Raw genomic sequence first — 24,956 nt, 5'->3', positions numbered from 1 at the left:
TGAGGAAGCCTGGACCTGAGCTAACATCCATGCCCATCTTCCTCTGCTTTATACATGGGGCACCTCCCACCCCGCATGACTTGCCAAGCAGTACCATGTCCGCACCCGGGATCCGAACCGGCGAACCCTGGGCTGCCAAGAAGCGGAACGTGCGAACCTAACCACTGCGCCACCGGGCCGGCCCAGGTTTATTTTCTGAAATATATTGATCTTGAAGCCACAGAACTCTACTTCTGGGTTCTTTGTGTTTATGTGGTGAAGAGAATTTCCTAAGACATTTTTTTTTATGTAGCACATAAATGAAACAGTTGCCATTCGTTCCAGCTGACTGAACCATTTCCAAGATAGGCTTCCTCCCTGCTCTGTTCATCATACTTTTCAATCTGTAATATCTCTCTAGCTGTTGGACGTCTTCCAGATAGGGGCAATTTCTGAGCATCTCAGTGACAGTGATTTTTCCAGGTATGTCTATTGAATTCTGAAGGTATCAGGAAGAGCAGGGGAGATGGGCAGAAATAGGAAAATAGAAAATAGGCAATGGAAGTAGAAGGAGTTGGGGCAATGAGGCAGGCCCCTTTAAAAATAACTTTTAAAAAAGGACATTTAGGGGGCTGGCCCGGTGGTGCAGCAGTTAAGTTCGCACGTTCCACTTTGGCAGCCTGGGATTCACCGGTTTGAATCCTAGGTGGGGACCTATGCACCACTTGTCAAGCCATGCTGTGGTTAGGCATCCTATGTAAAATAGAGGAAGATGGGCACTGATGTTAGCTCAGGGCTGGTCTTCCTCAGCAAAAAGAGGAGGATTGGTGGCAGATGTTAGTTCAGGGCTAATCTTCCTCAAAAAAAAAAAAAAGAAAGCACATTTAGAAAAAAGGGTAAGGCACTACTTAGAACAACAGAATATACATGTGCTAGAATCGAGCTTCTTGATTAGTGCTTTTCAAATTATCTGTGCTGGAGGACCAGATTTTTCATTTCCACTTCATTATAGATAGGGCCTACATAGTAAGTACATTTATCACATGCTTAGGTGAGATGCATGAAAACACTGTCTAATTGCTGTAAAAGTTTCTGACTGGCTACTCTCCATTTCTATACATAATGTAGACTGGGATCAGTTTGCTCACTGACATCAGTCTGCTGACCAGTTGTTGAGTAGTGTTGTTGATCCTAAAACCTTGTTTCTTCATTTTGCACCCAAGGTTATTGAAGCTCAGAACAGTGAAATGCTTTGCTCAATATTATACAGCTATTAAAATTTTCTTTCTTAGTTTCAGTAGAGAACAACTCTACTTCAGTCTTTTCTCTGAAGATGATTTTCAATGTCAGTATATAAAAGTCAGAGAAATATGCCTCTGGCGTTTGGGACTGTAGGGGATTTTTACTTTCTACATTGGGTATTTCTGAAATAATCTTTTGTATGATCTCATAATTTTGGAATTAGAAAAAAATTAATAAAGATGCCAAATAAAACAATACCAAACAAGAAAAATCAGAAATATTGTGGTAGAGAAAGCATAACAGTTAAAAAAAACCTGTTAGTTTTGTGTAATTAGAATGGCTAGTTTATATGGGGAGAATGTCAAGAGATAAGGCCTAAAAGATTATCAGGGACAGGATTGGGAAATGGTATGTAAGTCATAAAAATGAGTGTGCTTTTCATTTGGTAGAGAATGTGGAGCAATTGAAGAATTTTATATAAGGAAGTAATACGGAGCACGTTGATTTTTAGCAAAGAAAGTTTTAGTGTTTTCTCTCTATGTATTTTTCAGTAAGATTAATAAAGGATCTACTTTAGTTTTTAAAAGTATTTTAGTTCTAAACACTGTAATCAAATACCTTTCAACTATAAGTAATAGCTTAAAAGGTAGAAATATGATGCAGCAGTTGAAATTAGTATTTATTGTGTTTTGAAACACCCCGTCACTAGGTATTTGGTAAAAATGTGTAATACTGAGGGAGTATATTATGCTATCGAGCATAACCAAACTGCTTGGGTTGGAATCTCAGCTCTGCTGTTCATTGTCTTTTCAACCTTGGGCAAATTACTTAACCTCTTTGGGCCTTGGTTTTCTCATCTATAAAGTATGAGGATACATAATACTTTCCTTACAGAACTGTCATGAAGTGAAATGACTGCCTCTCTCTGCATATGCGTGTGTGTGTGTAGATATAGAGACGTATTTATTATATAATATAGAATAGTACCTGGTACATAACGAGCATTAAATAAGCACTTTTACTGCTGCTGCTATTGTTGTTACTGTTATGATTGGTAGTGGAAGACATTTCATTAAAAGTTTTATAAACGTAAGAATATTGTGAGTATAAAATACCAAAAATGTACCATTTATTATATGAAAATCACCACCCACTGGATTTCACATTTTATTTTCCTCAGTTTATAGAGACTAAAATTGTGAATTTAAGTATATTTAATTTAGTATTTTCTCTTCTATAGTTTATCAGAGAAGATATGAAATATAAAGATGCTTCTAATAAACACAGCCATCTGCACAGAGAAGATAAGCATATAACTGTTGAGGATTTATGGAAACGATGGAAAACGTCAGAAGGTAAGACTCTTTCAGTGATCCGGATGCCTCACTTGCCCTTCTGCCCTGCTTAGCCGTTGTTAACTCACTAATTGCATATGATTTAAAAAGAATCGAGATAACATATCTGTGAGGATATTTATATTCTAGTAAATAATTTTTTCGTTTTTGGTTTTGAAAGATGATTTTTATCTTAAGATTCATTAAGGGTCAGCCTGTTTTCAGATAATTTAATACCTTATGCTAGAATAAATAAGATAATGCATATCTGAGAGTTTAAAGTTATAGAGCATTGTTTTAGGTGTTAAATGGAATTATTATAAAAGGTTTATCAAACATGTTGATCCTAAAGTTTTCTTATTAGTTCTGGAGAACGGTTCCTAAAGTCTTTAGAAGGCACAGAACTTTTAAGCTTTTTCTCAAGTAAACCCTTTATGAAGTCTTCTCATATTTACCTGATAAAGTTGTGTTATTTATATTCTGTTTCTACCTTTAAATTCTCAAGCTATCTTGTGCACAGTAATGCACAGTAAAAAAGTCCATTAAGCATTTTTTTTCTTTTTTTGAGTAACAGAGTCAACCAAAATGTTTTTTTCTAAGGTTTCTATCCTTTTACCAAAGTTAAGCAATTATGTTGTAGCATATATTTTTCTCTGCTGGTTTGAAAAATGAAATGAAATTAAAAGGAAGCTGGGACAAATTACCAAGTTGGAGTATAAAGAAATAATAACATTTACTAGACTGCCAATGGCAACATATGGAAATTGGAAAATACAGAAAACTATCCCACCAAAGCTCAGTATTTTATTAAGGGAGAAGAAGGTTTATAGCTTGCTTACATTTTTGTTTTCACTTTTTCAAAGAGGCATCTGTTGCAGTATACTGGGAAAGAGAAAAAGAAAGAAGGGAAAAAAATACCAGACTTAAATGAAAATCACATAGACTTTAAAAATCTGTATCTCCATTTCCCCTCCTCGTACTGTTTTTAAGTAATATGAACTTGCGTAGGAATAAATGAGTATAAATTTCATGGGAGGAAAGTGCTAGAATGGTGGAAAACTCAGTAAGACTTAGTCTATTTGTGTGAAATGCCTCAGCAACATGTAGATCTTACTAAAGGAATTGGAGATCCATTATGGAGTCTATTGCTACTAGTGTATTTGAGATTTGGATATGTGGTAAGTTGAACGGAGCCCACTTAACTATATTTGAATGAAGGAAAAAAGATTTGACCACGTCTCATCACCTGTTGTGCTACCACCCTGGTTCAGCTCCCATCTCTTGCCTGGGGAATTGCAGCAGCTGCCTAATAGTCTCCCTGTGCTCTGCTATAGTCTCTTCTTCACATAGCAGAGTATTCTATTTAAAAGATAAATCACATCTGCTCAGTACCCTTTAATGGCTCAGAATAAGAGCCAAAATCATTACAAAGACCTGTAAGTCTCTACATGGTATGCCTTCCCCTGCTCACTCCTCTCTTCCACCTTCTGTCCTCCCTCTCTCTCTCTCTGTCTCTCTCTCTCTCTGTCTCTGTCTCTGTCTCTCTCCCCCTCCCCCTCCCTCCCTCCCTCCTCTTTCCCAGTTTGACTTCTTGCTATTCTACCACTGCAGGAGTGAAGAGGTCCTCTTGGCTAACTCCCTTACCTTCCCTCCACCTTTTTTTATGAGGAAGTTTAGCCCTGAGCTAACATCTGTGCCCATCTTCCTCTATTTTGTATATGGGGTACTGCCACAGCATGACTTGATGAGCAGTGCATAGGTCTGTGCCAGGGATCCAAACCTGCAAACCCTGGAAGGAGAGTGCGGGAACTTAACCCCTACGCCACTGGGCTGGTCCCCATTACCTCTTTTATTAAAGCCTTTATTGGGGCTCTTCTCTCCGTGAGCCCACCCTGATCACTCTATTTAAAATTGCAAACCACACTCCCTCCCCTCCCTGCTACCCTTGTTTTTTGGCACTCTGGATCCCTCTTACATGGCGTCACACTTTCTTTTCCACATATCATGTATCACCTTCTAAGATATATAACTGACTTGTTCGTTATGTTTGTCTCTCTTCTCTCTCTCCCCTGCCCCTGAGAAGGTAAGCCTAGAAAGCAGAGGATCTTTGTCTATTTTGTTATTACTGTATCCCAAATCTTAGGGGACTCTGTCCTCAAAACTCCATTTTGCTTTCCCACCTTAGTGATTTCGGGGAGATCTTTTGTGATCTATGAGAGTATTTGTTTGTTTGTTTTTTAGCTTAAGGCCTTTTCATGTTGAGTAGCCTCTTAAATCTCTTTTTCCCTAGACTTTTATCTTAATTTCCATTCCCTAAGATTTTACCGTTATGATGGTGAGAAGATTTCCCCCTAGGTCTCCAAAGAGTGGACCTAAAGCATCTACTCTCTACTTCCTTTTCTCCAAAGCTCAGTCACTCACATAACCTTCTTAGGGGATCAGGGCGTGGGAGGAGTAGTCTTCGGGCTCCTATTAAAACAGCTGCATGGGAGGGAAGAGAGAAGAGTCCAGTGAAATCATCCTCCACTACAAGCTTTACAGTGACCTAATTGATTTTCTCAACCCATGTCAGACTCTTTTTATTTATTAAAGGGGTCATGTAAAGGTGGAGTATCATTGCTAGATCGTGGTTTTTAAATCATAGCCTAACAAGCCCCAGGTTTCCTGGAGGTATCTCAGGGGCAGGGCATGCTGAATGTGCAGGGTTTTGCTTTTATCTGATATTTTTTGTTTCTGCTTAAGATTTCTCTTGGGAAACAAAAAATGATTCTGAAAAGGTTTTGAAACTGTTGATATAGAGATTAGAATGTACCTCTAGCAATAATATGTAATTCAAGGTTGTTTAGTTGAACATGAATGCAGATACATACACACATGTGTATAACATGCACACACATATGCATACACGCAGAGACATACACAATCGTACTTTGCCCATCATTGTTGTCCTTAGTGCCTAGAGCAGTGCCTTATTTACTTTGATATTCAGTAATATTTGTTCAATGAGTGAATGTATAATGCCTGATGAGCATTGGATACTCAGTAATTCAGTTCATCAAATACTTTGAGTACAGACATTTTTGCTGTAATGAAGTATATGCATTCCTGAAAAACTTATGTTTTGCAAAATTATGAAGTTAAAAATTACAAAGTTTATGGGAAAAAATGAGGTTGAAGCAGACTACTCAAAACCTATGCAACTTTGTAACCAGGGCACTAACAGTACTAACAATAATACTAGCACAGGTAAAAAGACGTGTTAAATTCCTAATTGGTAAATACTGTGGTAGATATAGGACTTTACCTTAGAATATGAGTAAAGATAACTTAATGGAAGGAGGGATTAGGTAGGGTTGAGGTTGCTAAATTATGAAGACAAGGACAAAGTGCACGAAGATGAGAGCTGAGCAACAAGCATTTCTAAGACAGAGGCTGTGGCCAAATTGAGCTAAAAGGAAGGAGTGGTGGGTGGGCATCGTGTTAATAGCTTGCTGTTTTGGCCTTCTGTATTCTTTGTATCCATTTGCTGTTACTTGGTGATATAAAATAATAACGTGAAGAAAGTCACAAGTGAAATGTGACTTTTATATTGACAAGATCCCTATTTACCAGTTGCACATAAGCTAAGTCATGTTACAGAAGCAGGTCAGCAGAACAGGTTTAATCTGTTATGTGCTAAGTAGGCATTGGATCCTGGTGTTAAAGATGTGTTAAACATGTCTCTGGGTTATAAGGAGTAAATAGCTGAGTGGGAAAGACAAAGGAAACAAATAGTTACAATATCTGGTGATATGTACAATAATAGAAGTAAGTGAAGGATATGGAGATAGCTCACTGGAAGGAGTAATTAACTCTCTGGTAGGATTATACACAGACGGTGGTGTTTGCAATAGGCTGTGAGGGTTCACCAGGAGTTCTGAGGGAAATAAGGAGATAGACCATAAATGGTAGCCCCCTCATGGCTCCTTCTTTAGTTACCTGAAAATTTGCTAGACGTGGAAGTGGAGGCGGCATGCTATAGGAAGTGTGTGGGCTTTCAAGCTATACAGATTTAAATCCTGGCACTTTTATTTTTGAACATTAAGACATTGGGCACATTTTAAAGTTGACTGAGAAAATGCAATTCTTGTGTGATATAAATGAGTAATGTAGTAAAAGTGCCTAGTGTAATTTCTGGCAACACCTGGGAGGCACTTAGTAAATGTTGACTAATCTTTGTAATAATGCTGAATAAAACTAAAGTGTTTGGCTCTATTTAAAGTTTTGAAAGGTTTTTGATTCAGTTCCCTAATATTCATCAATAAAATGAACAGACATTTTAGGCTAAATACTTACCCTTGTAATGTGCAGTTCTTTGGAGGGTGAAATGTACCTAAGATCTTTATGGAATGTTGTCAACTGGGGAAGAGTAAAATTGTGTTATGTAGAAGTTGATCCTGATCTCACAAAGAAAAATTTCAACATGACCTGAATGTTCTTTTTGTGTTCGTAGAGAATGCTTGCTCAGTTTGCACATGGCAGCAGTCCAATGCAAATAAAAGCCATTTAAAAAACTGGTATTAGATTTCAGATAGATTTTGATAAACTGGATAAGTTGTTAGAATTACTGAATGCAATTAATAGTAGCCAGATACCTAATGAAGGAAAAAGTAGATAGAAAATTATTGGTTATGTGTAAGATTTAGGGACCATAGTAGATAAAAAACTGATTAAGTAATGTACTGTTTTTAAAAATGATAACTCATTGGGTTAAGTAGTTATTATAACATGTGACAACCATGAGGTAATCTTTCCATCCTGTTCAGCACGGGTCTTATCTTACCTAAGGTCACTGTGTAATTTTGGGCTTTACAAATTGAATAGACATTTGGAAATTTTGCAGAAGGTTTAATTTTTTTTTGATTAGAAATTTAAGGGAGCTGAAATTGTCTGAAGAAGAGCATTTAATAATGGTTGTTTGCAAGTGTATATAATGCCTACCTAGAGAGAAATGACCAAGACTATTTTCTTTCTATTTAGGAAAGCAAAAATGTAAATGTTACATAAAAAGCAATGTTATGAAAAAAATTTGCTGACCATGGATGTTAAATTTCTAAAAGTAAGGAACATTATAAATATTTCCTTTATGTATATTTTTAATATTCATAAGGATTTTCTTCTTGATATGAAGGTATAAGTGGATCTCTAAGTGTTGATAAAATCTACCAGCTTTTTTAGGTCTATGCTATTGGTTACAATGAAACTGGAATGAAAAAACAATATGAAAGGATCAGTGCATATTGTTTAGCATTATCAGAAGAGTAATTCAAAATGTAGGCCTTGCAGATAGTCAGGTAGCATTATCTTTGTGGCATTCGTTGATGCAGTATTTATTTGTATATTTACAGTATGCATAGCAGTCAGTGTGGTAGAATACAAGGAAGTATAAGATAAGGCCTTTCTCCTCAAGGAGCTTACAATATTATTGCATATGCACAGATGAAATGTTAAAAAACAATACAAGAAGTTTTGATTAAATACTAGGTAAGTGATACTCTTGTGGGAGTTTAAGAGAATGGGCAGATTTATTTTGGGGAAGTCTTCATTAGAGAGGTGACTCTTCGGCAAGATTTTGAAAGAGAGAAAATTTTCTTAGAAATAAGAAAGTTAGGGATATACACAGGTTAGCACATTAAAATGAATGGATGAACAGGTGTAATTCCAGACTTAAGTCCTAAATCCCTCAAACAAGCACAATTTACAAATCAGAAATATAATGTTTTTACTGTATATGAGATAAATCACTGTTTTAATATTTATCTTTTGCTATTAACATGTAGTGCTTAACCTTTCTGTGTCATAATTTCATATCTATTATGGGGTAAAAGTCATCCACTGCATCCAGTTGTTGAGGATGAAATGAATTTGTGTGTGTAAAGTGCGTAGAACAGTGCCTACCATGTAGCACGTGCTCAGTGACTATCCCTCGTTACTACGGTTTTTGTAAGATAAATGTGCACATGGCACATGCAGGGGACTTTGGAGACTGATAATGCTGGAAGAGGCATCTGAGTTGGAGAATAGTGGAAAATAGGGTCAGTCAGAGAGGGAGACCAGACTAGTGAGCCTTAATGTTTAAACCTGATAAGCTGCTCCAAGAATGGCAAGTAAGATCCCACTCATATATGAATGCTTACCAATTGATAGTGGTTGCCTAGAGCACTGTATTAAGGAAGCTTGGTTTGTGTGTGGTCTCAGTAGCAAAGAAGGAGGTTATTGTAGAAATTACTGGTTAGCAATATTTACTATGTGTATGGAAAGTGGTAGCATATTTTTATCATCATTGCACTAGGTATTAGGAGCTATTACAGCTTCTTGTTTTGGAAAGCCTTATAATATAGAAGAGTTAGTTATAAGAAGGTGAATTTACCATAAGCACGACGACTAACTTTGAGTGTAATATAATGTGTATTTGAGTGGGAAGAAGGAGAAATCATGAATTCTGAGAAATATTTTTTTTTTTTGGTAACAAACATTTCTTTTTAAATCAACTTATTTTCTTTTCCTCAATCATTCTCTTTAGGAATAACCTATTTCATTTTAATAACAAAGCTGATGCTTTAAATTAGAATTTCCCTCCATTTTTCATCGAGTTTTAAAGTATTTAGAAGATAGTTATTCATCTTCAAGAGTAATGGTATTCTAGAAGGGACCCTGGACCTCTTCTAATCTAGAACACTTTTGATGCTAGTAAATTTTGAATTATACTTTACTGCCAGCTCATCCTAAGTCTATGTTTGTTTGTTTATTTTTTATTGCGGTAACATTGGCTTATAGCCTTATATAAATGAGAAATATTTTAAAGGAAGACTTGGATTAGTTTATCCCCTTTGTTCAGAATAAATTCCATTCTTTTTTTTATTCCTTGTGATTTTAGACCCATTGGGCTTGAGGAGAATCATTTAACTGGTTCATAACAGTGAATGCTTTTTAGTAAATACTTATTATGAGCAAGGCATTGTCCCAGGTACTGAAGATGGACAGATGAAGAGTATGTTTTCTGTCCTCCACCTGTCTACAGTCTGTTATTGGAGAAAGGTCTATTAAGTAATTAAAGGATGTGATATGATCTGTAATCGAGTTACATGTAGTAGGCACTGTGGGATAATTGAATAAGAAGTATGTTGGTCTGCCTACAGAGGTCAGGTAAGGCCAGAGGAGTTAGTTGGATTAAGGGACATTTACCTTTCATCTCTCGTCAGCTCTTCACTAAGAGACATTCTGCTGAATTAATAGCTTTCAGGATATTTGTGATTAATATAGCACATTTTGAAAACACAAGGCTCTGAATATGCTTCAAATGCTTGTGCTGTTTTATTAACACAGGTTTTTAACACTTTTCAACTTTTAAACAATACTTTTACTTCTAGGAAGAGCTGTTGTTAGCCATCTATAGAGGTACTGGATTTTCATTGTCTACAGAAAGTACTTTATACAGTGTAAGGCCTGTTCTTGAAGTAGAGTCTGTTTTCAAAATGACGAATGTCATTATTTGCACCACCAGCAAAAGTCTTTTGTAGTCTGTTTATTGTATGTAGGGAATAGGTGACACAAACATAGTGCTCATTTACCCTATCAACAAACATTTATGTCTGCTTAACCTGGGTTTTTGCTAGAAGTGTAGCATAAATATTACTTGATCAATTTGAAAATTAATCAGTTTGCAAAACACTTCTGTATTAATCAGCATTGATTTTTGTATTTTTGTTTAAAGTGCGTCCTTTCTTCCTTTATGATCAAATAGCTTTCTTTTTATTATAAAATTATCTAAATGAGTTCAGAGCACTCACAATAAGTTGCTAATCTTTCTTAATCATCATCCTATGTTAGTGTTTTAGTCTCTCTGTTCCCTTCAGTTCAAATGTATTCATCAGGGCTAGGTTTTGGTTTTTATTATATTAGTTGTCTTCTTTCCTATTTCTTTCTCTTTTATTGTTGACACGGTTCCTCCTTACTTCAGGATACTTGACTTTCAGAGATTTAGGGTCATTGCATATACTGATTTGCTAGGATTGATGATGTCTTTTTAATCTATGGAACGTACTTGACTTTGTGACAGCTCTGTCTTCCTTTTATAGATCTTTCTTGATTTTATTCTGAAATAGAGACCACTCCCAGAATAGGATGCAAAAACCAACTGCCTATCACATCTCTCTGTACTTTGGCCCTTAGAAAATTTAACAATTTCTATTCTCTGGGAACACATGAAATGGATATGTTGTGAGCCCCATTTTTTTCTTAAATAACAAATCTTCCAGTATGTAATCTATCTCATGATGAAGCTTTTCTTACAATTTAAGGAAGTACTATTCTAAAATTGTTTGTGAATTTGCTTTATGTGTTTCCGTACACCTGAATTATTCTACATTTCTCCTCTGCTGTGTTCACAGACTCAAGGGATACCTCAAGTTTGGAGTACAGTAACAGAACCTTCTGCAGAAGGTAAAAATGAGGGCTGTCCACTTTTCACTGTGATGGACTGTCTAGAAAACAGGAGGCTTTCGTGAACATCTTATTTTTCTTTCCTTACTTTCCCCAGCAGTTGAGAATCAGTTCCATACAGATGTGTGTTAAATTTTGCTTTACCAATTCTCGGTTTGGGAAAGCAGTGGATAGGAGGGACTCTGGTTACAGTTCTGGGTGTTAAAATGTATGTTATTGCAGGAGGTTCTCTATTTAGATTCACTTTAGGTGGAACAAATATTTTATTTCTGTTCTTTTAGATAAGGATCTTGTTTGTTGATAATTGTATTCTCCTCTTCAAAGATGGTCAGTTTTATAAAAATCTTTCTTCTTTTCAAACAAGTCTTATGCTTACTTGGGTCTTTTTTTTCTATTCCACTGAGTATTACTTAGCAATTTAGAAACAACTGTAATAGAAATAATACAAATTACAGATACTATGAAAATAAAATTTCAAACTCAATTTGAATGAATTAAATGAACATGTTCTTGAATGAACATGGCTTATTTTTAAAAATTCTAAGCATTTCTCTAATTCTGGAACATATATTTATATACATATATGTTATATTACACATATAAATATATGGCTCAGAGGGAATGAACGATAAAAAAAAAATAGGATAGGGGCTGGCCCCGTGGCCGAGTGGTTAAGTTCGCGCGCTCCGCTGCAGGCGGCCCAGTGTTTTGTTGGTTCGAATCCTGGGCGCGGACATGGCACTGCTCATCAAACCACGCTGAGGCAGCGTCCCACACGCCACAACTAGAAGGACCCACAATGAAGAATATACAACTATGTACTGGGGGGCTTTGGGGAGAAAAAGGAAAAAAATAAAATCTTTAAAAAAAAAAAAGGATAAATCACATAGCATGTATATATGTCTCATACTTAAAATTCTTCTCAGTCTATGGATGGTTACTCTGTCTAAATAAGAGTAGTAAGTACAAATAAAGCTTGTCATCTAATTTTTTCATTTGAGTAAGATGCTCTTCAATAAGAGGTCTTTAATAAGCATTCTTCTAACATTTGACCAGTCTTCTTTTTCTCTTTCTTTTAGCATCAGTGTGAATTCTTCTAGGATGTTGAAAGTGGCGAACCACAGATAGTTTTCATTCAGAGTGTTTAAAATCAGCTACTTACTTAAGGTATTAGTTTAAAATTAAGAGTCTAGATCAGTCTGACAAAATAATAAATGTCACTCCCATTGAAGGAAATTAAATTTTTACTTCCATCATCAATTTTTTTTCCTGGTAACATTAATCAGCTAAAAAACAGTATAAAGTAGGTGTTTTTCACTAGGAGCTTATGGTTGCTTAAGGGCTATGTTCTAAAACAAAATTAATGGTATAAAGTTGTGATTCACTCACATAAAGGTATAATAGTTATAGTCGTATGAATTGAGAGTTCACTAAGAGAAGGAAAGAGCATAGTCCCTTGGGAATACTGCTACTAAGGCAAAAGCAAAGGATTAGCTAATAAAATACATAATGACCATCAGAGACATGGGAGGTGAATCAGGAAGGTACAGTGTCTTGAAAGTCTAGAGAAGAGGGTTTTCAGGAACTGATGGATGGTTGTGTAGCTGAGGGCATAGTCCACCATATTGCCCAGTATCTGCTGAGAGCCCACATGAAGAATGTTCTTTTTATGTCTCTGTAATACGAATAGATGTAGTCTTGAGGAGATGGTTTGTGCTTGCCTTGTGAACCTTGTGACTGATTTTGTTTCCTTCTTTGTCTACTTTTTGTAGCTATTATTAGGGATCTCATGTATATTTTATGCGTGCTCTTACTTAGTTTTATTTCCCTGGTCCACTGACATCTTTCATGTTTCATTCTCTTTGCATTACATGAATCTTTGTAAGTCATTTCTTCTTTCTGTCTGTCTCTCTCTTGCAGTGGGAGATAGAGCGAGGAGAGATGAAAAGTAGCTAGTAGTTTTGATATAGAGAAATATGATATATTGGAAAAAAGCCATTAGATTTGGCAAGGAGAAAATCATTAAACTTTAAGAAATCAATTTAAACATTGGTAAGGGGAATTGAGTCATATACACACACAAAATAAGTCTTAAACAAGATTTAAGTGGAAGCAACCCAAATGTCCATCAACAGATAAATGGATAAACAAAATGTGGTGTATCCATACAGTGGAGTATTATTCAGTCTTAAAAAGGAAGGAAGGAAATTCTGACATATGCTACAACATGGATAAACCTTGAAGACATTGTGCTAAGTGAAATAAGCTAATCACCAAAAGACAAATACAGTAAGATTCCGCTTATGTAAGGTACCTAGAGTAGTCAAAATCATGAAGACAGAAAGTAGAATAGTGGTTGCCACGGGCTAGGGGGAGGAGAATGGGGAGTTATTGTTTAATCGGTACACAGTTTTAATTTTGCAAGATGAAAAAAGTTCTGGAGTTGGATGGTGGTGATGGTTGCATAACAATATAAATACTTAATACCATTGAACTGTACACTTAAAAATGGTTAAGATGGTAAATTTTATGTTTTGTTTGTTTACCACAATAAAAAAATGAGTTAAGAGAAAGAGTAGATATGAAGTAGAAACCGTGAGTAACCCCCTATTTAAGGGATAGGCAAGAAAATGGAGAGAAAGTGAATGATAGTTACAAATGGATAGTACGATCAAGTAAAGGGTTTTTTAAAGACTGGTAAATCTGATTATGCTTAAAGAAAAAGAGAAGCCCTCTACTGACAGGTTAAACATTTTAAAAAATTTTCAATTCAGCAAGTGCTTTGTTCAGATAGTACTGCCACTATGTATAAGAGTTGGTAACTGGGATTACACCTTCTTACACCTTTCCATGTAATGTCAGCATTTATTTTCTTTATGGGTAATTGTGTGTTGGTTTATGGATTGAAAACATTGTTAGGTTAATAAAAAATGAATTTAAGCTAAGACAGGCATGAAACTTGACAAATAATTCTCCATGGCTAGATGGCACTGACTCACAGGCATGTTACTACCATTTTCAAATCATTCTTAGAATTTATTTCTATGAAGAATTTGAATGAAAATTCTTTTAAAACAATGTCTTGAACTTTTTGGAAGGGGATGGAGGTGGGCTCAAAAAAGGGGAAATGAGAGGGTGAGTAATTAGAAAGGGGAACCCCAGGAACTTCCTTATCTTTTAAATTTGCATATGCATTTGTTGGTTTCTAAATTACGTATTGTAAGAATATAGAATTCTAACGTCATTATTTTCCACGTTTTGACCAGTACCAAATATTTTGTGGCAGAATTTTAATGATAGTGCTATACCTCTACTACAATGAATAATAATAGGTTTCTGTGTACTAGCTGCATACCCACTGATCCAGAGCCTGTGACCTTAGCAAAGGTAAGCACATCCCAGATTGCAGTGTGAGATAGTTGCAGATTGATCTGCTTTGATAGTTGTCTAAATTTCTCTCATCTGTTTTTAATGAGCATGCTCAATTGCATGAATCTGACCATGATATTAGACTGCATTCTCTTTTAGATGTGTAATTGGAAGCTTTTGAAAAAGTGTAGGTTAAGTTTTAAGTTAGTGGATATATGTTTTTGGACTGTGTCTAGATTCTTTGAGTAGTTTTCAGGAATGCCCAAAAAAGTAATCACTCTAGTTTCTAATGGAACCCGCACTATATTAAGTACTGGAGGCTGAATTTATTACAAAACTAAATGCTTAATAAATTCCTGTGCATAACTGATTGTTCAACATGCTTTGTTGAGTGGCTTGAAATTATAGTATACTACGTCTTTTTTACTGTAGTGCTTTATTTCAAAATTTGGGCAGTTTATTTGTTTTAGTAAGTCCGTTTTTAGTGGCGGAAGATAAAGAGACTCAAATTACCTCAAGTAATGGGCAATTTGTTGTAAGGATACTTTATCATCACTGATTTTATTAATTGCAAGGGGCAAAAGTCAAATTCACTTGCTCTGTTCATTCATTAAGTCATCAAAAATTTATTTAGTTCTTCCTGTGAGACAGGCATTATTCTGGGTTTTGGGGATAGAGCATTGAGCAAAATAGATATCCTGCCCTCATGAAGTTAACACTCTTTTAGGGAGACAGATAGTGAACAAGTTTGCATGTGTGCATGTAGATATATACACACTCACATGACTACTGGAACAGATAAGTGATGTGATAAAAGTAAAGCAAGATAACATGTAGTCAGTGATCAGGTAGGGCAAGGGCTATTTAAGTAAGGTGCATCAAGGAAGAACTCCAGAAAGAAGTGATATTTGGTCATAGACCTGAGTGATGAGCGAGAGTGAGCCAAGGGAAGGTCCAGCTGAAGTATACTCTAGGTTAGGGATCTGCCAGGCTGAGACCCCTAGGCTGGCATAGCCTCGAAGTGTGCAGGGGACTGTAAGAAGGCTAGTAGAGCTAGAAGGTCATAAGGGATGGGGAACGTGGTGGGAGACAAGATCGGTGAGGTAGACGGGCCAGCTCTCATAGGACCTTTTAGGGTCTCATAAAGAGTTGGGAATTTGTTGTAAGCATAATGTAAGTATATTGCAAGTCTAGCTCCATTTAGAAATTTTGAGCAAAGTAGTGATGTGATTTATCTTTTGAAAAGATTCTTGTAGTTACTATGTGGATATTAGACTTTTGAAGAAGAGGAGCAGGAGTAGAAGTAGAAGGTCTCTTGAGGGTCTTGCAGTGACCTAGCGAGAGGGAGGTAGCAGAGAGGACCGATTTATGATATAGTTTGAAGGAATAGCTGACAGGATTTGCTGTTGGATTGGATGCAGAAAGTTAATGGCGGGGTGGGGCAGGAATTAAGGATGGCTCTTAGGTTTTATGTACCTGTGGTATTAAAATTTCTTGGAGATGGAGGCGATTAAGGGAAAAAAGTCTGAACAGGCTCAATTTGGGGGAGTCAATAATGAAAAAAAAAAGGTTGAGAAACACTGAGATCATGATGCAAAGAGGTGAGGGACTGAGTGCTGAGAGATTAAGAAGCAGGATTAAGGAGCCAGGAAGGAAGAAACAGAAGAAATGACCAGTGAGAGATTTGTGAGGGGAACCAGGAGAATGTAGGGTCCTGGAAGCCTATGAAGGAAATATTTTAAGAAAGAGGGCACAGTCAGAGGCCGGCCTAGTGGTGCAGTGGTTAAGTGCGCACGTTCCGCTTTGGCAGCCCGGGGTTTGCCGGTTCAGATCCCAGGTGCGGACATGGCACGGCTCATCAAGCCGTGCTGTGGTAGGCATCCCACATATGAAGTAGAGGAAGATGGGCACGGATGTTAGCTCAGGGCCAGTCTTCCTCAGCAAAAGAGGAGGATTGGTAGTAGTTAGCTCAGGGCTAATCTTCCTCAAAAAAAAAGAAAAAAAGAGGGCACAGTCAGTGTTAGATGTTCCAGAAGTTCGAATGAGATGATGACAGGGACCTCATCATTGGATTGGCAAAGTAGAGGTTAAGGTTGTTGGTGATCTTGACAAAAGCAGTTGCACTGTAGTGGTGGAAGTGAAAGTCTGATTGGAGTGGATTAAAGAGGAAGTGAAGATAGTAAATATTGTTGACTTTCAGAAGAAGGAGAAGAGAAATGGGACTATGATACCTGAAGATACGTATGATGGGAAGGAAGTTTTTTTATTTTCTAAAAGATGGGAAATTTTACCGTGTTTATATATTAATGGAATGACCCAGTTGGGAAATAATTCATGTAGGAGAAAATCAATCTATCTTAATTAAAAGAAGAAAACTATCCTTATTTAATGAGAAAGTGTAAGTTTGTAGTCAGGGATTTAATCCACTCTGGTTATCTGTATTTCTCTCTTTCTTTCTGGATTTTTTTTTTTTTTTTTTTTGAGGAAGATTGGCCCTGAACTAACATCTGCCACCAATCTTCCTCTTTTTTTTTAAAGATTTTATTTTTTCCTTTTTCTCCCCAAAGCCCCCCGGTACATAGTTGTGTATTCTTCGTTGTGGGTCCTTCTAGTTGTGGCATGTGGGACGCTGCCTCAGCGTGGTCTGACGAGCAGTGCCATGTCCGCGCCCAGGATTCGAACTAACGAAACACTGGGCTGCCTGCTGCAGAGCGCACGAACTTAACCACTCGGCCACGGGGCCAGCCCCTCTTTTTTTTTTTTTTTTTTTTTTACTTTTTATTAAGATTATGATAGTTTACAACCTTGTGAAATTTCATTTGTACATTACTGTTTGTCAGTCATGTTGTAGGTGTACCACTTCACCCTTTGTGCCCACCCCCCACTGCCCCTTTCCCCTGGTAGCCACTAATCTGTTCTCTTTGTCTACATGTTTAACCTCCGCATATGAGTGGAGTCATACAGAGATTGTCTTTCTCTATCTGGCTTATTTCACTTAACATAATACCCTCAAGGTCCGTCCATGTTGTTGTGAATGAGACGATTTTATCCTTTTTTATGGATGAGTAGTATTCCATTGCATACATACAGCATATCTTCTTTATCCAATCATCAATTAATGGGCACTTAGGTTGCTTCCACGTCTTGGCTATTGTAAATAATGCTGCAGTGAACATAGGGGTGGCATGGGACTTTTAGAATTGCTGATTTCAAGTTCTTTGGATAGATACCCAGTAGTGGGATGGCTGGGTCATATGGTATTTCTATTATTAATTGTTTGAGAAATCTCTATACTGTTTTCCATAGTGGCTGCACCAGTTTGCATTCCCACCAACAGTGTATGAGGGTTCCTTTTCCTCCACAACCTGTCCAACATTTGTCACTTTTTGTTTTGGTTATTTTTGCCATTCTAACGGGTGTAAGGTGATAACTTAGTGTAGTTTTGATTTGCATTTCCCTGATGATCAGTAATGATGAGCATCTTTTCATGTGCCTATTGGCCATCCGTACATCATCTTTGGAGAAATGTCTGTTCATGTCCCTTGCCCATTTTTTGATTGGGTTGTTTGATTTTTTGTTGTTGAGTTCTTTATATATTGTGGAAATGAACCCTTTGTCGAATATATGACTTGCAAATATTTTTTCCCAATTGGTGGGTTGTTTTTTTGTTTCAATCCTGTTTTCCTTTGCCTTGAAAAAGCTCTGTAGTCTGATGAAGTCCCATTTGTTTATTCTTTTTATTGTTTCCCTTGTCTGAGAAGACATGGTGTCCGAAAAGATCCTTTTGATACTAATGTCAAAGAGTGTACTGCCTATATTTTCTGCTAGAAGCCTTATGGTTTCAGGTCTTACCTTTAGGTCTTTGATCCATTTTGAGTTAATTTTGTGAACGGTGAAAAAGAATGGTCAATTTTCATTCTTTTATATGTGGCTGTTCAGTTTTCCCAGCACCATTTGTTGAAGAGACTTTCTTTTCTCCATTGTAGGCCCTCAGCTCTTTTGTCAAAGGTTAGCTGTCCATAGATGTGTGGTTTTATTTCTGGGCTTTCAAATCTGTTCCATTGAGCTGTGCACCTGTTTTTGTACCAGTACCATGCTGTTTTGATTACTGTAGCTTTGTAGTATGTTTTGAAGTCAGGGATTGTGATGCCTTCAGCTTTGTTCTTTTTTCTCAGGATTGCTTTAGCGATTGGGGGTCTTTTGTTGCCCAATTTGAATTTTAGGATTCTTTGTTCTGCTTCTCTGAAGAATGTGATTGGGATTCTGATTTGGATAGTGTTGAATCTCTAGATTGCTTTAGGTAGTATGGACATTTTAACTATGTTTATTTTTCCAATCCACGTGCATGGAATATCTTTCCATCTCTTTGTGTTGTCATCAATTTCTTTCAGGAAAGTCTTGTAGTTTTTGTTGCATAGATCTTTCACTTCCTTGGTTAAGTTTACCCCAAGGTATTTTATTCTTTTTGTTGCTATTGTGAATGGTATTGTGTTCTTGAGTTCTTTTTCTGTTAGTTCATTGTTAGAGTATAGAAATGCTACTGATTTATGTATGTTGATTTTGTACCCTGCAACTTTGCTGTAGTTGTTATTTCTAAAAGTTTTCCAATGGATCCTTTGGGGTTTTCTATATATAAGATCATGTCGTCTGCAAACAGTGAGAGCTTCACTTCTTCATTGCCTATTTGGATTCCTTTTATTTCTTTTTCCTGCTTAATTGCGCTGGCCCAAACCTCTAGTACTATCTTGAATAAGAGTGGTGAGAGTGAACACCCTTGTCTTGTTCTTGTTCTCAGAGGGATGGCTTTCAGTTTTTGCCCATTGAGTATGATGTTGGCTGTGGGTCTGTCATATATGGCCTTTATTATGTTGAGGTACTTTCCTTCTATACCCATTTTATTGAGAGTTTGTATCATAAATGGCTGTTGGATCTTGTCAAATGCTTTCTCTGCATCTGTTGAGATGATCATGTGGGTTTTTGTTTCTCATTTTGTTAATGTAGTGTATCATGTTGATTGACTTGTGGATGTTGACCCATCCCTGTGTCCCTGATATAAATCCCACTTGATCATGGTGTATCTTTTTAATGTACTGCTGTATTCGGTTTGCTAAAATTTTGTTGAGGATTTTTGCATCTATGTTCATCAGTGATATTGACCTGTAGTTTTCCTTCTTTGTGTTGCCCTTGTTGGGTTTTGGGATCAGGGTGATGTTGGCTTCATTATCATATAATGTGTTAGGGAGTAGTTTGAGAAGGATAGGTATTAAATTTTCTTTGAATGTTTGGTTGAATTCTACGGAGAATCCATCTGGTCCTGGGCTTTTATTTTGGGGGAGGTTTTTGGTTACTGTTTCAATTTCTTTGCTTGTGATTGGTCTGTTCAGATTCTCTATTTCTTCCTGCTTCAGTTTTGGGAGGTTGTAAGAGTCTAAGAATTTATCCATTTCTTCTAGCTTGTCCAATTTGTTGGCATATAGTTTTTCATAGTATTCTCTTATGATCTTTTGTATTTCTGTGGTATCCGTTGTGATTTCTACTCTCATTTCTAATTTTATTTATTTGAGTCTTCTCTCTTTTTTTCTTAGCCTGGCTAAGGGTTTGTCAATTTTGTTTATTTTTTCAAAGAACCAACTCTTTGTTTCATTGATCCTTTCTGCTGTCTTTTTTGTTTCAATTTCATTTATTTCTTCTCTAATTTTTATTATTTCCCTCCTTCTACTGACTTTGGGCTTTGTTTGTTCTTCTTTTTCTAATTCTGTTAGGTGTCGTTTGAGATTGCTTATCTGAGATTTTTCTTGTTTATTGAGATGAGCCTGTATCGCAATGAATTTCCCTCTTAGGACCACTTTTGCTGTGTCCCAGATGAGTTGGTATGGCTTGTTTTCATCTTCCTCTACTTTATGTGTGGGATGCCTGCCACAGCATGGCTTGACAAGCGGTGTGTAGGTCTGCACCTGGGATCCTAACCAGCGAACCCCGGGCCACTGAAGTGGAACGTGCAAACTTAACCACTCTGCCACCTGGCTGGCCTCTCTTTCTGGATTTTGGTTTTGTTTTCTCCTGCTGCATTTCCTAGAGGTTATCTCTGTGGCTGCTGGCAGTTGTAGGCTTACCTTTTTCCAGGATCATGACCAAAGAGATAGAGGAGTCTTACCTGCCTACTCTAGTTAGAAAAGTTTCAGGAAGTAACTGGCTTAGATTATGTGGCCACACCTAGACCTATCACTGTGATCTCTAGGATGGAGTCCTGTGATTACTTCCTCCCCTGGCCCCGTCTCCCTGGCAATGATAAGTCTTGTCTCAGAAGACAGAGAGAGAAGTGGTACCTAGCAGATAAACAGCCATAATAGACTGATGAATAAGAGCAACTAGACTTTGAGAAGAGTAGGTAGAAGAAAAGCTTAAAAGATTATTCTGGATCCAGGGATGGATGAGTAGGATCTGGCAGCATGGCTCCCATGATATAGCCACTCCTGCAGGAAAATCTGATATGTTCTTGACAAATTGCAGTCTAGAACTTCTGTACTATACATGGATTTTCTCATGGGCCTCTTTTGGCCTCACTCTGAATTTTATGGTAATTGAGTATATCATTTCTCAAATATAGATGCTTTATTAAATCCTGTTTTGACATTTTATTGAAATGAGCTAATATAACAACACTGGAAACTATATCAGTAAATTTTTTTTAAGATTTTATTTTTTTCCTTTTTCTCCCAAAGCCCCCTGGTACATAGTTGTGTAGTTTTAGTTGTGGATCCTTCTAGTTGTGGCATGTGGCACACTGCCTCAGCATGGCCTGACAAGTGGTGCCATGTCTGCGCCCAGGATTCGAACTGGTGAAACCCCGGGCCACTGAAGTGGAGCGTGCAAACTCAACCACTCGGCCACGGGGCCGACCCCTATATCAGTAAATTTTATTCCACCTCTCCCCTTTCCAAAATCTTCCTGGCCATTATAGATTTTCACTTCTGCATGGACGGCACTTTTTACTGTGACAAGGTGAAACCCTGACTGTGTTTAACTAGGGTCACCAGACATGTCTGTACTGTGCAAGAGGAAACAGTGTTTTTAAAAGCATCATTGGAGGAGCAGAAAAGTAAATTTGAGGTGGCAAAAACTAGGTGCTCTTCATTCTGAGTTACTTTGGAAATCTTGAAATAGAAATGCCCTCCAAATACCTTGTAAATTCAGGGAATGGATGATTCTTAGCACGTGACCTAAACGCATCCAAAAGGCAGATAGTATTCATGACACCTAAGTAATGTCTGAGAATATCAACTGCTGTCCCAACTACTGCTCTGCTGTACTATCAAACTTAAGAATGTGGAAGTGTTTTGCAGTGCTATGTCTTCATGATGTTGGAGTTCTTGTCATTTGATTTACTTATGAATTTTTGCCAAGTGAGGCCTTCTTATAGGGAAAAAGAACAAATATAACATTAGAAAGCCAAGGAATGTAAAGTTTATAAAGGCATGTAGAGAATTGTCTAGGAGGATATGCCTTTATGAAATTACAAAAAGAGTTTTATTAAATTAAAAGTAGTTATAGATATTATCTTGCTGTTAATTCCAGGAAAAGTGACACATTTATGTGACTTAGGCAACTATAAGAAACCGATAGTTTTACAGTTTACAGAGCTGTCTTCAATAGTGCTGTCTTCATTTTCCATGTTTTTTTAATGAAAAATTGGGGTTATATTTTTTTCAAAAATTAATTTGATGTCATTGTGAATGTCTTTCATTTTTCTTTATATTAATGGGAAGCAAGGAGCAGAATTCTAAATTGGTGCAATATTTTTGAAATACTGATTTGGGGCAATATTTTTATTAGTAGCATTTGTGTAGACTGAAGACGTGTATAAACTACAGATAGGTATATTAATGTCTTCTAGAGTATAAGAATTTGTTTATTTTGCAAGTAAATTGGTTAGGCAGGATTTAGAGGTCACTTTTATCATTTTTGGTTTGTCTACACTTCTTTAAAATTAATTATTACTTACTAGATAATAAAATATTTTGTTTGTATGAAATAAATATAAGGAAGGGCAATTTATAATTTAAGAAGAACTCTGAATCTGAAGGTTTGGTAATAACTTGTTCGTTTATCTCCAACACTGTTTCACCAAAGTAAGCAAAATTACTTTCTTCCCCATTGGCACAGCTGGGGACTGGAAAAAAAGAGTTAAAACCGCAAAGCACTTCTGGATCTGGGAAATAAGTCAGTTGCAAGAGAACAAAGAAATACAAGTGGGAATTATTGAATAAACAATTAGAAAAGCTGAAAAAAATTTGAAGCAGATTATTTCATCTCTGGCCCAGAAAAAATAGAGAAATAGTACAGTTTAAATGTTTTCGTAATTTAAACCAATTTAATCACCTTGTTCCTAAAAAAGACTACTAAAATTTCATATTATTCCTAAATGCAACCAAAGTCAAGAGAAGAATCAGTTTTCCTTTAAAGTCTAGTTTTCAAAATGTATCATAAACATTTTTATAGTAGTTTATTAGTGTTTTGCTAGATAAATATCTTAAATTCATACTAAAATCTTTCCCATATTGTGAATTTAGGATCTTACATCTTTTCAATCTGGTACTAAATGAATATTGAACAACAAGTAAACTTTTTATGTATTCTGAGGCTTCATAATTACTGAAGCCTCTCATCTTTTAGACTCTGATATCTTGAGAAACCCCAAGGTGTGCTATCCTTTCCTAGACACAGCGTCCCAAAGTAAGTATGGAGCTTGACTGCCTGAATTCAAGTGTCTAAATACTGGATTTGTGATCTTGACCAAGTACCTTAATCTCCCTGTTCTTAACTTTCCCTGTCTGTAAAACGTTGCTAATAATAGTACCCACTGTAGAGGATTAGGTTGAGGATTAAATGAGTTAATGAATAGACAGAGCCTAGAACAATACTTGGTAAGCTAACAAGGGCCTATTATTGTTAGTGTTAGAAGATTACTGTCCTTGAAGAAAACCACAAGCTGCAAAGTAATTGAGAAGTTAGCAATTGTTAGAACTCTGTATCTACAAATTGAAAAACAATTGAAAGATTTCTCTTTTAAATTTTAATTTCTTAATTGAAAGCAATTTCAAATTTAGTGAAAGTTACAGGAACAGAACAAAGAGGTCTCATATACACTTTGACTATTCCAATTTTGCCATTTGTCCTAATAATGACCTTTACAGCCAAAAGGTCCAGGAGTATGCATTATGCTCAGTTATCCTGGCTCTGTAATCTTTAATTCACAACAATTCCTTAGTATTTCCTGGACTTGCGTGTCTTTGGCCAGTAATTTTCCAAAGTCATTTTGTAGGTTGTATCTAAATTAGAATTTGTTTGATGTTTTCATATGACTAGATCCAGATTGTGTGTTTTGGGCTGCGCTGTCACAGAAGTGATTCTTTTCATTACACACTTTTGAGTGGCACATAGTGTCAATTTGTCCTATTACCGATGGTGTTAACTTTGATCAACCGATTAAGAAAGTGTCTGCTACCTTTCTGTAACCGTATAGTTACTTTTTGCCCCCTTTGTAATTAATAAATATTTTTTGTGAGGAGAAACTTGGAGACTTTGTAAAATTGCATTACTTATGTCACTTTCATCCACTAATTTTAGCATCCATGAATGTTTCTTGCCTGAATTATTACTCTGATGGTTGCCAAATTGTAATTTTTCAAGTTCCATCATTCTTTCTATTTATTAGTTTGCATTCTACTCTAAGGAAAAGACTTAAACAGAGCACATTATCAACATCGTGTCCTGCTAACATGGTGAGAGATAACAGACATATCTTGAAAATAGAAATTGGAGAAATAGTGAATTTCACAATCTTATGACTGTTCTAAAAATTGATCATCTGCATTTATTCATTTATATCATTGTGGACTCCTGGATTTTTGTCTTATTCAGTGGCATATAATTTGTTGCTGTCATTATTTTGATGCTCAAATTGTCCCAAACTTGGCTAGTGGGAAGCCTTTCAAGCTGGCTTCTGTATTCTTGCATATGTCTGTCTCCATCATTTTTTGAGCCCTTCCTTACTTTCTGGCCTAAAAAGATGTTCCAGGTTCATTTTGTTATTTCTCAGCCCTAGCCTTGGAAACAACCATTTCTCCAAGGAGTCCTGGTTACTTTTAGTTGAGATGGTATTTAGAAACCAAGATTTGTGCACTCATTGTTACTGAGGTGTTATTGTTCCCAGGCCCTGTCAGTGGACAGAGTTAAGATATACACAGCCCTTTATTTTTTTTCTCTCTCTATATTAAAGGTCCTGCATTCACACTGATACTTGATACCAGTTCACACTAACACCAGTCCAACACTACTGGGTTAATTCTCACTTAACCTCTTTCCCTATTTGTACCTCTTTTTACTAACTGTGGAAAACATCCCTCTTTTATCTTAAATATGTTTTTTCATTTGCTTAGTTTCCCTGTACATGACCAGTCTCTTGACCCCACTGGGCTGTTACCTCGCTCAGGAGCCTGCCTTGTGTGGACCTCTACCATTGCAGAGCTGCAACCTCAGTGTCCCCATTAT

General features: G+C 36.6%; 1 protein-coding gene across 3 annotated transcripts in view; it reads left to right on the top strand.

Moving 5' to 3' along the window:
* Positions 1 to 24,956, top strand: part of STIM2 (stromal interaction molecule 2) — a 172,185-nt gene that overhangs the window by 104,540 nt on the left and 42,689 nt on the right. For all 3 annotated transcript variants that reach the window (XM_044767670.2, XM_044767669.2, XM_070506103.1), the window contains exon 3: positions 2,462 to 2,576. In XM_044767670.2, coding sequence (XP_044623605.2) covers positions 2,462 to 2,576 — 115 coding nt within the window. The remainder of the gene's footprint in view (positions 1 to 2,461; positions 2,577 to 24,956) is intronic.

This window comes from Equus asinus, chromosome 3 (assembly GCF_041296235.1).
Source record: "Equus asinus isolate D_3611 breed Donkey chromosome 3, EquAss-T2T_v2, whole genome shotgun sequence".
Taxonomy (NCBI): Eukaryota; Metazoa; Chordata; class Mammalia; order Perissodactyla; family Equidae; genus Equus; species Equus asinus.
Note: the sequence above shows the minus strand (reverse complement) of the source record. Positions and strands in the feature narration are given on the sequence as shown.